We start from the raw sequence: 13,134 nt of genomic DNA, 5'->3' as shown, positions 1-13,134 counted from the left end.
CACCGTAGGGAATTTGCGAGTGCGTATCACGGTGATTTTGCTCAGAGGCCATTGAGCGCGCCGTGAGCGCTAGTTATAGAGCGATTGAAGCTAACCGCTTACTCAAAACTGAAGCAATGCTGCTTTTGCTAGGTGTCTCTGAAAAAAAGTAGCTCTGTTTTAAACAACATAATGTTTATTCTACCCAGACAATTCGCGGAATGTGCTTTTAAAACATGTCATCAGCCACCCGGGTGTCGAGTGTGCAATTCGAAGAACGGGCGTGGGCCTTGGCAAGGAAAGTAGAAGCAGGAGAACACCAAACAAGAGGCACGTTTCTTGAGGGAGCCAAGCATGCGGCTGGGCAGACGACGTTTTATTTAGGGCGGAACAGCGGAGGCGTGAAAACTATTCTTGGCTACCCGTCCGTGGCCACAGACTGAGCAACCACCCGGGCCGAGCCAGGAGTCTGCCTACCGAAGTGAGCTCAGAGCTGTCTGATGAAAGAACCATTGAAAAGCTGCCACTCCGTTGCTGGATCCAAGGGATCGACGAGACTGGAGGCACCATACGATCAACGCCTCGTCCCTGAGCAATGCCGCCCAGTCAAGAACAAAATATTAGATGGTAGGCCCTTTGAGCGGCGCTGTATGTTTTGTGCTTTGCAGTTTGTTGTATTGCCGGCTGGCACACGCAGAGCAGCAGCCAGCCAAGCAAGCACGACGCCAGTAGCCGAACGAAGAAGACCTTTTTAATAGATTAGTTGCGTCATTATTTTGTCACAGAAGCAGGTAGGCAGGGTTATATTTTGCCACAACGTCCAAGCGCCAGCGGAAACGGCCCGGCCGGCGAACCGACTAGCGAGCGAGCTCTCGGGCGAAGAAGAGCGCGTGCCAGCTTACCGAGCGCGACTACTAGGTGGCGCCTGTAATGCGTTGCGGCATTGCCCCTCCCGGTGGAAAAAGCATCGTCCCGATGCTGCGTGACGAGGTCAAGCAGAACCGTAGGCTTGACCTAGCGGGCGTGGAAGGGCTTCATCAGGAAAACGTGTACGACTTCCGACTGTGTTTGTCGTCGGGACGTACGAACTGTTCCTTGCGGAATCACTTGGTAGGTGACGTCGCTGAGTTTGCGCAGCACTTCGTACGGGCCGAAGTAGCGGCGCAGAAGCTTCTCTGAGCGACCCCGCTGCCGAACAGGAACCCACACCCAGACTTGATCGCCAGGGGTGTAAATTACCTCCCTGTGACGAAGGTTATAGCGTTGAGCGTCTCTAACCTGCTGCGTCCGGAGTCTCATTCGAGCTAGCTGACGGGCGGCCTCAGCGTGCTGGACGAATTGGTCAGCGCCGAAAACTGATGGGAGGGCGACATCGGGCAGTAACATTGCATCCAGCATGGTAACGGCTTCGCGACCCTACACCAAACGAAACGGTGTGGAGCGGGTCGTGTCCTGGACTGCGGTATTATAGGCAAATGTTGCATACGGTAGTACCTGGTCCCAGTTCCTATGGTCGTCGTCGACGTACATTGAAAGTATATCGGCGATGGTCTTATTGAGTCGCTATGTAAGGCCATTCGTCTGAGGATGGTAAGCTGTTGTTCTGAGATGACAAGTGCCACTGAGCCGCATAACTTCCTGGGTTAGAGCTGAAGTAAATGCAGTGCCTCTGTCAGTTAAAACGACCGCAGGGGCACCATGACGAAGGAGTAGATTAAAGATGAAAAAGTTCGCAATATCAGTAGAAGTGCCGCTGGGAAGAGCTTTGGTTTCACAATAGCGGGTTAGGTAATCAGTGGCGACTATAAAGTAGCGGTTGCCCATTGATGACGTTGGAAACGGCCCGAGCAAGTCCATACCGACTTGGTGAAAGGGTTCTCGAGGAGGACCAATAGGCTGCAGCAGGCCGGCCGGCTTGAGAGGCGGCGTATTGCGACGTTAGCAATCACGGCACGTCTTAACATAGCGCTGGACAATAGCAGCAAGCTTGGGCCAGCAGTACTTTTGTCGTACGCGAGCTAAGGTCCGTATGAAACCGAGATGGCCGGCAGAAAGCTCGTCGTGGCATGCCTGCAAAACGTCGGGACGGAGCGGCGTTGGGACCACCAGCAGGTACTGAATGCCTGTGGAAGCGTAGTTTTTCTTGTAAAGGACGCCGTCCCGCAAGCAGAACGACGACAGGCCACGCGTAAAAAGGCGAGGTGGCGATGAGGCGGTTCCCTCGAGGTAATAGATGAGGGGCCGCAGTTCGGTGTCATCTCGCTGTTGTTGAGCGAGATCAGGCGTCGTGAGGGCGCCGAGAAAAACGGAGTCATCTGTTTCAAGTGAAGAACACGGGATAGGGGCTCGGGATAGACAGTCAGCGTCACTGTGTTTCTTGCCGGACTTGTACACAATAGTGACGTCGAACTCCTGCAAGCGGAGACTCCAGCGGGCTAACCGGCCAGAAGGATCTTTAAGGTTTGCTAGCCAGCAGAGAGAGTGGTGATCACTGACCACTCTAAACGGCCGACCATACAAATACGGCCGAAATTTTGTCACCGTCCACACAACTGCAAGGCACTCCTTTTCGTTAGTAGAGTAATTCCCTTTGGCACGAGAGAGGGTGCGACTGGCGTAAGCAATGACCCGCTCAGCCCCATCTTGCCACTGAACGAGAACTGCTCCGAGGCCAACGTTACTGGCGTCAGTATGCAATGCTGTATCCGCCTCCTCGTCGAAGTGGCCAGGTATGGACGTTGTTTCAAGGCGTGTGCGAAGCTCCTCGAAAGCCCTTTGCTGCTCGTCGGCCCAGACGAAAGGTTGTTCGTCCTTTGTTAGACGAGTCAGTGGTTCGGCTATCCGGGAGAAGTCATGGACAAAGCGTCTGTAGTATGCACAGAGGCCCAAAAACCGTCAAACAGAACTTTTATCAGTAGGAGTCGGGAAAGCAGCTACGGCAGCCGTCTTCTCTGGATCAGGGCTAATACCCTCAGCGCTGACGACATGGCCCAGAAACTTCAGCTGTTGGAATGAAAAGTGGCATTTTTCCGGTGTTAGTGACAGGCCGGCCGCGCGGATGGCATTTAAGACGGCCGTCAAGCGCTTGAGATGCTCGTCGTAAGTCGCAGAGAAAATGACGACGTCGTCAAGGTAGACGAGGCACGTCTGCCATTTGAGGCCGGCTAGGACAGTGTCCATCATTCTTTTGAAGGTCGCGGGGGCGGAGCACAAACCAAAGGGAAGCACCTTAAATTCGTAGAGGCAGTCAGGAGTAATGAACGCCGTCCTTTCACGATCACGTTCATCGACTTCGATCTGCCAATAGCCACTGCGTAGATCGAGCGATGAAAATTATCGGGCATGGCGGAGTCGGTCGAACGAGTCGTCGATTCGAGGCAGTGGGTAGACGTCTTTTTTTGTAATTTTGTTGAGCCTCCTGTAGTCGACGCAGAATCTGAGTGTTCCATCCTTTTTAGCGACCAGCACAACAGGCGAGGCCCAAGGGCTTGTGGACGGTTGGACCACATCATCGCGAAGCATTTCATCAACTTGCACCCGAATAGCCTCGCGTTCCTTAGTCGACACTCGGTAGGGGTGTTGGCAGATAGGGCGTTCGGTGGGGTCTACTATAATGCGATGCTTTGCTACTGACGTCTGTCGCACCTTGGACGTGACGGCAAGGAAGTCATGGCAAGAGTCAAGAATTGCTTGAAGGCGGCGTTTGAGGTCAAACGGCAAAGCAGGATTCACGTCAGTTCGAACTGTATGGCCAGTGCTCTCGGGAGGGTTCTTGTTGAGCAACGATAGGGCGCAGTGGGCTGAGGGCTCGCCGACTTCATCAAAGTAAGCGATGGCTGCCCCTTGCGGCAAATGGCGGTATTCGGCGCTAAAGTTCGTTAAAAGCAGTTCAGTTCGCTTATTACTCAAGGAAAAGACCCCACGAGCGACGCAGACTTGTAGGTTCAACAATAAATTCACATTCGTTTCCGCGAGGCCTTGAAGGGCGGGAGGGTTGTCGCAGTGCACTGTAACAAACATGCTGGTGCGAGGAGGTAGTGTAACATGATCATCGCATACCCGGAAAACGGGCCTGCCTGCGGTGTAGTCGTTGGAAACTGCGCGCTGGGTCGAAAAAGTCACCATGAGGTCACGGAGGTCGATGATTGCGCCGTTTTCTCGAAGAAAATCAAGACCGAGGTTCAGGTCCCTGGAGTACTCCGCCAGCACAGCAAAGCAACAAGAGAAAGTTACGTGGCGAATCTCGACTCGGGCGGAGCACACTCCCACATGCCCTCCGGCTGTCCTTATAGGCGCGCCGTGCCAAGGAGTCAGGACTTTGCGTAGGATTGTAGCAAGGCCACGACTCATAACGCAAAAATCAGCGCCGGTATCTACAAGGGCAGTCGTATGGTGATTGTCAACGACGATCGGTATCTCAGCGGAAAGAAGCTCACCGTCGACGAAGTGCGCCGTATCACGGATCGTCGGACTGACGGGTCGTTCAGTGCGTCGAATTGCGGCGTCGAAGGTAAGCTTCTGTGATCGTCGGGAGGTCGTTGGACTCGTTGGTCGGTCGGTGCGTCGATTGGGGGCGTCGGAGGAAAACTGCGGCGATCGTCGGAAAGTGGTCGGACTGCTGGTCGGTGCGGGGGGTCGGAGATCGGAATGTTTGATCGAATCGGCGAATGAAGGATGTTGTTCGTAGTGCTCATAGACGGCGGCTCTACCTCCGAGAGTCGCCGTCCTCAGTTTTCCCGGCGCGGACATGGGGACTGCCTGAAGGAAGTACGCCGGTTGGGGGAAAACCGGTTGGGGCAATGCCGCAACGCATTACTAGCGCCGCCTAGTAGTCGTCATGGTTCGCTGTAAGGAAAAAAGGGGTCCACACTCGGGGGCTAAGCCTCTCAAACGGCGGCTGGCCTTGTGCACAGGTGTGTCCACGGTGTGTAGCGGGGCTTCAGAGGCACCCAAAAGCTCTTCGGACATGGGATGTACCCAGCAAGCTCCACCAAAATGTCACAGAAGCAGGTAGGCAGGGTTATATTTTGCCACAACGTCCAAGCGCCAGCGCAAACTGCCCGGCCGGCGAACCGACTAGCGAGCGAGCTCTCTGGCGAAGAAGAGCGCGTGCCAGCCTCCCGAGCGCGACTACTAGGCGGCGCCAGTAATGCGTTGCAGCAATATACACAGCTAGGGTAGCCCGTGGCGCCCTCCAGGATAGGTTAACATAACTATAACATCCCCCCTTCTAAAAAATGAGCCAAGGTGGCGGCTCATTTGACTACTTCACATTGTCAACAATCACATTTCATAGTGCGCGAACCACGAGGGTTACCTTCGCTCTCGCGTTGATCGTCGCAAAGTTACGGGTGGTTCCGTTCTCGCTGGTGATGCTTGAGCTGCGCAGCTTTCTGTTGACGGTGTTGTTGTCGAATGAGGCCCAAGGAAGTTCCGTGTAGCGCCGAACTGAAAACTTGCGACGGCAGCGGGCAGATGCTCCCTATGGTACGGCACTAAACGCTCTCGGTTCCACCTGCGGCCATCTCCCAGTTCTTAGGTGTTTTGGTGCCGCTGCTTAACAACCGTCAAGGGCTGGGAATACCTAAGAGCTCCTTTGGGAATGTGCCCTGGCAACTTGACCCGTACTCGTTGGCCTGGCTGAAGCGCCGCGTGCTTGGCAGCTCGTCGCCTATCCGTGTATTGTTTGCTTGCCTGCTGATGTTCGGCCACTCTGTGACGCAACGCTTGCAACTCAATGTCTGGCCTCTGGAAGAACTGGGCACCTGGAGCTCCGACTACATCCAGCTTAGTTCTTGGGTGACGCCCATGCAAAAGCAGGACAGGTTTTTCTCCTGTCGTCGCGTGTGGGGTGCACCGGTATACTCCAAGGTACTCTGTGATGGCATCCTTTAAGGGCCACTTTTCCTGCAAACACACCTGGACGTAATCCTTAAGCACGCGGTTAAACCGTTCGATCTGTCCATTCGCTTGTGTTTGGTAGACAGCGGAAAAAGTATGGTTTATACCTCTCTCTTGCAGGAATTCTTCAAACTCGGTTGATGTGAACTGAGGCCTATGATCGGACACAAGTTCTTCGGGGTAGCCTTCCCTGCTGAATACACTGAGTAGAAATGATGCAACGTTTGAAGACGTGACGTTAGCCGTGAAACACACTTCGGGCCATGTGCTAAAGTAGTCGATTAGTGTGATGGCAAACCGGTTATCTGCGGGTGCATACGCAAATGGGCCAACTATATCAATGCCCAATTTCTGCCATGGACATGACGGGAATTCTACCGGCTGTAACGGGGGCACTACTAGTCGCGCCGATTTGTCCACGGATTGGCAGACAGCGCAAGACTGAATCAGATGTTCCACCTGTCTGTCCATTCCTGGCCACCAGTACTTCTCACGTAGCCATTGTTTAGTCCGTGAAATACCTCGGTGCGACTCATGAGCTGCTGACAGAAGGCGCCCAGTTAGCGGTGCAGGCATAACAAACTGCTCGCAACGAAGAAGAATCCCTCCAGCGACAGACAGCTCGTCTCGGATACGCTGAAAGGGGTGTGCCCCTGATGGTAGATCCTTACTTGGCGGCCATGACGAGGTAGTCGACTGCATGACGTCCTGCAGCATTCGATCCTGCGAAGTTTCAGCCACGAACTCTTCATGGCTTATGCACGACGAAACAACGCACACTGCGTCATCAGGCCCTTCCGGTTCCATGTAAACCCTGAGTGCAAATTGGGGCATTCGTGTCAGCGCATCCGCCACAACGTTTTCACTGCCCTTCTTAAATTCTATTGTGTAGTTGTAATCGAGTAGCCGAGCATGCCATCTTGCAATTCTGAAGGGTCTGCGACCCAGCCGTTTTGTTGTCAGCAGAGTTACCAGGGCCTGGTGATCCGTGCGCCGAATAAACGAACGGCCCCACAGGTACACACGCCAATGTTCGCAGGCCCATACACACGCTAAACCTTGAAGCCCGCCAGTGGAATACTTCTTTTCCGCATCTGTCAATCTCCTGGAAGCGAAAGCAACAGAAACCACTTCGTGACCACGCCGCTGCTGCAGTACTGCTCCGAGCCCAATTCCGGGCGCATCAGTTGTAACGATGGTCTCAAGGGCAGGATCAAACAGCTGCAAGCATCTGTCAGACAAAAAACGACGCATTTCATCAAAACAAGTTTGGCACTTCGAATCCCATTGGAACTCTGAATCTTTTCGCAGCAACTCACGAACAGGTTCGACCATCTCGGCGTATCGAGGAATGAACTTCGCCTAATAGCCCGTCATTCCAAGAAAGGAACGTAACGTCGCTTTGTCCGTCAGCGCAGGCGCGTTCTGAATGGCTTCCATATTGCTCTGCGATGGTCGCACGCCCTTATCACTCACGAGGTGACCAAGGAATGGAAGTTCGCTCACACTGAAAATGCACTTGTGATTTAACTTCAGCCAGTTGTCACTGATGCGATGCAAAACTTGCCTAAGGTTCGCGTTATGTTCTTCGAGTGAGCTGCCAAAAACGATGATGTCATCAATGTAGCAGAAGGAATTCCTGCAAGATTGTAAATTCGCAGTCATCATTTTTTGAAATGCCGCCGGTGCTGAAGCAAGGTCGAAACATACACGTTCGGAATCTGTACAATCCATGGTCCGTGATAAAGGCTGTTAAATCCCGGCTTTCAGGGCTCAGTGGAACTTGGTGGTACGCTGCAGCCAAATCCAATCTCGAAAAGTATTTTGCACCATGCAGCTTATTCAGGAGCTCTTCTGTGTGTGGTAACGGGAAGTTATCGACGACAATTCCCTTGTTGGGCTCACGTAAATCCACGCTTAAGCGTATTGACCCATCCTTTTTCCGCACAATGACAGGCGGCGATGCCCATTCAGAGTTGTCAATTTTTTCAATGATACCCTCACGTTCAAGACGATTTAGTTCCTCGGACACCTGGTCTCTTACTGTTAACGGCAATCGCCGCAATTTCGCAACCACTGGAGGTGCCTTCACGAACTCGCACCTTATGAATGAAGTTCTTAGCCAGCCCTAGCTTCCCATCGAACAAGTGTGCAAAGTCGGCCTGCAATTCACTAGGAATGCCCTGAGGCGATACGAAGGTGTCATGCAGTTTACGCACCTGCCATCGATTTGCAGATGCAGGGCGACGATGGCATCCAACCCCAGGATGTCCGTTCCAACTGGCACGACATGGAAGAGCACGTTTGCTTGGCGACCGCGGAATACAACGGGAGCGACGAAACATCCCCGCACAACACTGCGATTGCGTGAAAAATCGAAGAGTGTGGCTGTAGATGGTTGCAACGACGTCGGAAGCTTCAGTCTCTCGTATGTAGTTGCGGACAAAATTGAGACCGCGTAGCCGGTGTCCACTAACAAGGAAATAGTGACAGCGTGCACTTGCACGTCCACCTGTATTCCTGTTGTATGCCTTCGCCCCAGGTGAAGAACTGTCATAACTCTAATATCATCTTCGGCAGTAACCCATCGAATGGGCATGGATTGCCTTGGCTCTTCCAGACTTCTGCACATACGTTCGAAATGACCCAGCCTACCACATTTGTTGCACGTCCTTGTTCTGGCTTTGCACGTTGAAGAACTTGATATGTGCCGCGGGGAGCCGCAGCGGAAACAACCCCTAAAATTTGTAGTCGGCTGGCCTAGCGCTGCTTTAGAGACTGACGAACGCTCTGGTCGCCCGGCTGGTGATGCATGACGCTCTATAACGTGAACATCCGTAGGTGGAGCGAGTTGCAGCGAATGCTGTTCTGTCGTTTCCATTTCTCTGGCAATGTCGAGCGCACGTTGCAACGTCAGAGCAGAACCTTCTAGCAGCAGTCGCTCCCGTAGCTGGCGGTGGCCCGTCATTTCTACAGGCTGGTCCCGAATGAATTCTTCCACTTGCGTACCGAAGTCACATGTAACAGAAAGCTCTCGAAGAGCTGTGACGAATGCATCCACGGATTCACCTGGCAGCTGAGCACGCTGGCGGAACCTTTGTCGCTCAACGATGGCATTAGTCGTGGCAACAAAATATTCTTCTAGCTTTACCATGGCGAGGTCAAATTCATCCTGTTTGGTCGTTGTCTTATCGGCCGCATCTGTGTCTTGCTGTTTTCCTGCTGAAGCTGACGACTGTTCTTCTGGAAATGCGTAGAAAATGCGCTGACCTTCCACGCCCAAGCAGTGCACCAAGAGCGCTTTCCTACGATCAGCAGGGTGGGCGTTGTTCCCCGAGGCCAGCAAACAATTTTCAAACATGCTTCGCCACTGCTTCCACGGAATGGCTGGCCTTCCCTGCGCTGGCAGGAATTCCGGTGGCTGAAGCAGGTTCATCTTGTAGCTTATTCGCGTCCACTTCTGTTTACCTCGTCGTCATCTGTTGTATCGCCGGCTGGCACACGCAGAGCAGCAGCCAGCCAAGGAAGCACGACGGCAGTAGCCGAACGAAGACCTTTTTAATAGATTAGTTGCGTCATTATATACACAGCTAGGGTTGCCCGTGGCGCCCTCCAGGATAGGTCAATATAACTATAACACAGTTGGTTCCAGTTTTTTGCTCTTTTCTACTTTTTTCTGTCCTCTCGTTTTGTTAAAAGCGTTTGTGGGCCCGCACACTAGGCTCATTTATTTGGCGATCAACACTTATCGCGTAGCACTCCAACATGCTCTAGACCCACTAAACATGTGGTTTATAGTATTAATATCAACTGGGCTTGTTTTTTTCGTTTCTGGCCCCGAATACTCTTTCTTTATGTGTTTGTTTTATAGCACATGATGAGAACAAAATGAGACTAGCAAGAATAACACCAGGTATGGGTTTTTCCCTCTAACTCTAGAGGAAACCACCCTCCAAGATTAATGAAAGCGGCATCGTACAGCAGTAATAAAATTTCTTCTATCTCTCTCTCTTTAGTCCTATGAAGAACAACAACCTCCTGTTTTATTACCTCTTTTGTGAAAATTACAAGGGAATGTCTACCATTTAAACAAATGTGTGATACAAAAATGGCTAAAAAAAGAAGAAACTCTATGACAATCGAGTAGCAGAAAGACGACGAAAACATACTTTTATTTATAAGCGTAATCGATGCAACTGAGTAGCTGCTGATTAAAAGATTAGAGGCGTCCCCACTTGACGGCAGCTGCATCAGTACATGAATGATTTCTGAAAAACGTCGCAGGCTTCGTTGGCTGCTCCGATTCTCAAGAAATGCTGTCTCCCCATCATGTTCTGGAAAAGCAATGGGATACAGAAACTTTTCACTCGGTAAAACAATAATGTGAAGCCTCACATCCTGAGACATGCCTGCAAGAGTGAATATATAACGAATAAAATCTATGTGCGTTAAACAAAAATACACGCAAATACATGGATATTCCGGAACGAAGTGCGTAAAGAAAAGATATTGTTGCTAAGAGGACGTTCGAATTCTGGTTAATCAAATTGAACATGTGGCCGAAGGAAATAATATAACAAGTGGGAAATGAAGTTACTGCTAGCAAACTGAAAATGTGGAGCTGAAAATAATTATACCGACATTATTGAATGCAGTAAAGCGTTTCATGCGTGTCTGGGCATTTCAAATGACTATAAGCACAGCTGCACCCAAATATTGACCCTATTAAATATTGATTCCCTGGCTCTCTCTTTATTGACGCTCGTCCGGCAGCAAGAGTTCCATGTGCTGGCATGAAAACTGGATTTAAAATCTCACCTTCAGCTTATTGAAACTCGTGACGCCATTAAAAAAAAAAGAGGCATTGCTGCAATTTAAGAGTCAACTGCGGTGAAGCAGAACCTCTGCAATCCACGCTTCAAAAAATTTGTTTCGGCATGCGCATTTCATTAGCGAAGTTTACTTGTGATGGCGACACGGGTATTTCATATTTTGTAGCTTATATAGCTTACATTTAGTTGAGGAGGGTCTTATTATCATTGGAACAGGTTATCTTATTCATGCAGGTCAACTTATATTTTTCCTCAGTGACCCTTTGGGTGCAAAGTAACGAATTTACAGGACACTCATTGAAGAGTTACCTGCCGTCGCCAAATCCTACCAAGATAATCAAGCCACAAAACGTAAATACCTAGGCGTCTCCTGCATCTGCTGCCAACACGTCGTACAGCGGATTGACGAAGTTCATGTGCGGATTCCTGAGAGAACAGAAAAAGAGGAGAGAATTTACTTCAGTGAAAAATGCAATGCTTGCGGACATTGAACGGTGACACCCAGAACAAAATATTTCGGTCGAAACTAAGCAACGCCTGTATTGAACTGAGAAGAACGGTAAAAAACATTGTGTGTAGTGCAGCATAGAAGACCAGGTGTTTTGTGTTTGCGACTAATGAGTTCAAATGATCTTCATATATTCATTCATGCATTTCTGCTTTAGACGCTCGAGGCTGAGATTTAAAGACGGTATTTGCGGTAACGGTATCCATTGTTCAATCAAAAAAGCTTCACGTTGTACATGAGAGACGTCAGAAAGGAATGCTCCGAATGACGATCGACCATCCAGACATTCTTCGGCAAAGAAAACAAAGTTGCCAAATAGACTCTTTTACCTTCCACTTACATACTGCAGCGCATGACAGTTTTTTAATTTCCCCTCCACCGAGTTTCGGTCAGTTTATGAAAAAAAAAGATTTACAGCCGATCATGCGGTATTGTACAACAAGACTCCGTCATCCAGCACCTCCACCGTATGTAAGAGGTGGTTTTGGCTGAGTTGTATACGCGTAATTGGCGGCATCCAAAACGGTCCAGGCTAAGTGTTCACACTACAGGCGGGACTCGCCCTTTGGCGCCGGCGTCTTTGACAACAGTGATCATGCATGGCTGGCAAGATACTGCTGTACTGCGGTTGCATTTTACTTTTTCATTGTCACTTCTATAATATTCGCTTTCTATTGCATTTTTGGATTTCTTTTCGTCGTTGCTGTGGCCTCGGGCTATGGAAGGTGCGTTGGGACCTTTTGAAAGGTCCAGTCGGGTGGAGGTTTTATTTTGCCGTCGTTTTTTGTTGAGGTGCTGCGTGTGCTTCTTGAGAGTGAGTGGTGAGTGAAGCCGTGTAGGCGGGGAGTGCATTTCTACTGGTTAGCGCATATCAGAGGGTGCTCTCTCTGGACGGTGCTTCCGGATGGTGAAGAATAAACACACACATACACATGAGGGCTTTTCGTCGTCGAAAGGCGACTGTGCGTGTAAAACACTAAAATACAATAAAGTGGTTCAAAAAAGTTCGGTGAATTGAAGCATAAAACAAGCAAATATAGACACGGAAGCGAACACCTTTATGCACCCACAATGTAACATTGGGTTACACAATACACTTTTTATATTGTTGAAGCTGCTGTAATGAGTCAATGAAGCCTCTTTTGCGATCGTTCGAAGCGCAGACGTCGAACGCCTTTAAATATTTGATAAGCCTGCAAAACATTTGCCCTTCACGGCCCCCTTAAGGCGAGAGAACAAAAAGAAGTCTGCCGGCGCCAGATCATGCGAGGACGGTGGATGTGTGTGACAATTACTCGGCAGTAGGCCAAGAAGTTGCATACACAGATCGCAGCATGTGGGCGCGCGTTGTCATGCAACAGACTACACTTTTCACTCCTGTACAACTGTTGCAAACACGTAGGATGCGCAGCAGTAAGTTCTTGAACAGCTTTGTGGAATTTGGCGTTGGCAGTTTGCCCTCCCCGGACTAATTACAGGTTCCCTTCTCCTGATTGCTTGCAGATCTTGCGCTTTTTTAAACATCTGTGAATGATGGTGCTAACACTTTCCTCTCTAATTCTCATTTCCTCTGACTTCGATAGTAGAGACAGTCGGCGATTTGCTACCGCATCTGTCGCAACCACTTGATGACGTCGGTCGTTACACTTGTTGAAGGCCGAACCGAACAGAGTTCGTCATCGATGGTCTCCGTTTCCTCCCGAAAAGGTTTGAACCAGTCTTAAGTGCATTATCTGCTCACGGTGGCTATGGAGGTTTTTCCCGAATTTGTAGTCGATGCCTACCGAGCTGAACCAGCATCTTTTCCTTGCCTACATTCCTGCTGGACAGGCAGTGGCGACAGCCTAGCAGCGAGACCTAATCATGCTGGGAAAGTTTAGTAGTTCTGCGCGTAAAGCAGCGAAACACCAAAGG

General features: G+C 50.4%; 1 protein-coding gene across 1 annotated transcript; it reads right to left on the bottom strand.

The window, feature by feature from the left end:
* Window positions 1–4,804: 4,804 nt before the first annotated feature.
* Window positions 4,805–9,316, bottom strand: LOC149370578 (uncharacterized). Its single transcript, XM_089578018.1, has 3 exons — window positions 8,785–9,316; window positions 5,988–6,185; window positions 4,805–4,824 (listed from the first exon to the last, which is right to left on the bottom strand). The coding sequence occupies exons 1-3, from the start codon at window positions 9,314–9,316 to the stop codon at window positions 4,805–4,807; spliced, it is 750 nt and encodes a 249-aa protein (XP_089434144.1).
* Window positions 9,317–13,134: the final 3,818 nt, after the last annotated feature.

This window comes from Amblyomma mixtum, chromosome 1 (assembly GCF_055824585.1).
Source record: "Amblyomma mixtum isolate Tamu chromosome 1, ASM5582458v1, whole genome shotgun sequence".
Taxonomy (NCBI): Eukaryota; Metazoa; Arthropoda; class Arachnida; order Ixodida; family Ixodidae; genus Amblyomma; species Amblyomma mixtum.
The sequence above is the reverse complement of the archived record's forward strand: the minus strand, read 5'-3'. Positions and strand labels throughout refer to the sequence as shown.

Coding starts and splice junctions, on each gene's coding strand:
- LOC149370578 (XM_089578018.1), bottom strand. CDS start 9,316: ATGAACCTGCTTCAGCCACCGGAATTCCTGCCAGCGCAGGGAAGGCCA. Junction 6,186..8,784: donor TTCTGCTCTGACGTTGCAAC/GTGCGCTCGACA, acceptor ATGCACCCGCAG/ATAACCGGTTTGCCATCACA. Junction 4,825..5,987: donor AGAATTCCTGCAAGAGAGAG/GTATAAACCATA, acceptor TTTTCCTTACAG/CGAACCATGACGACTACTAG.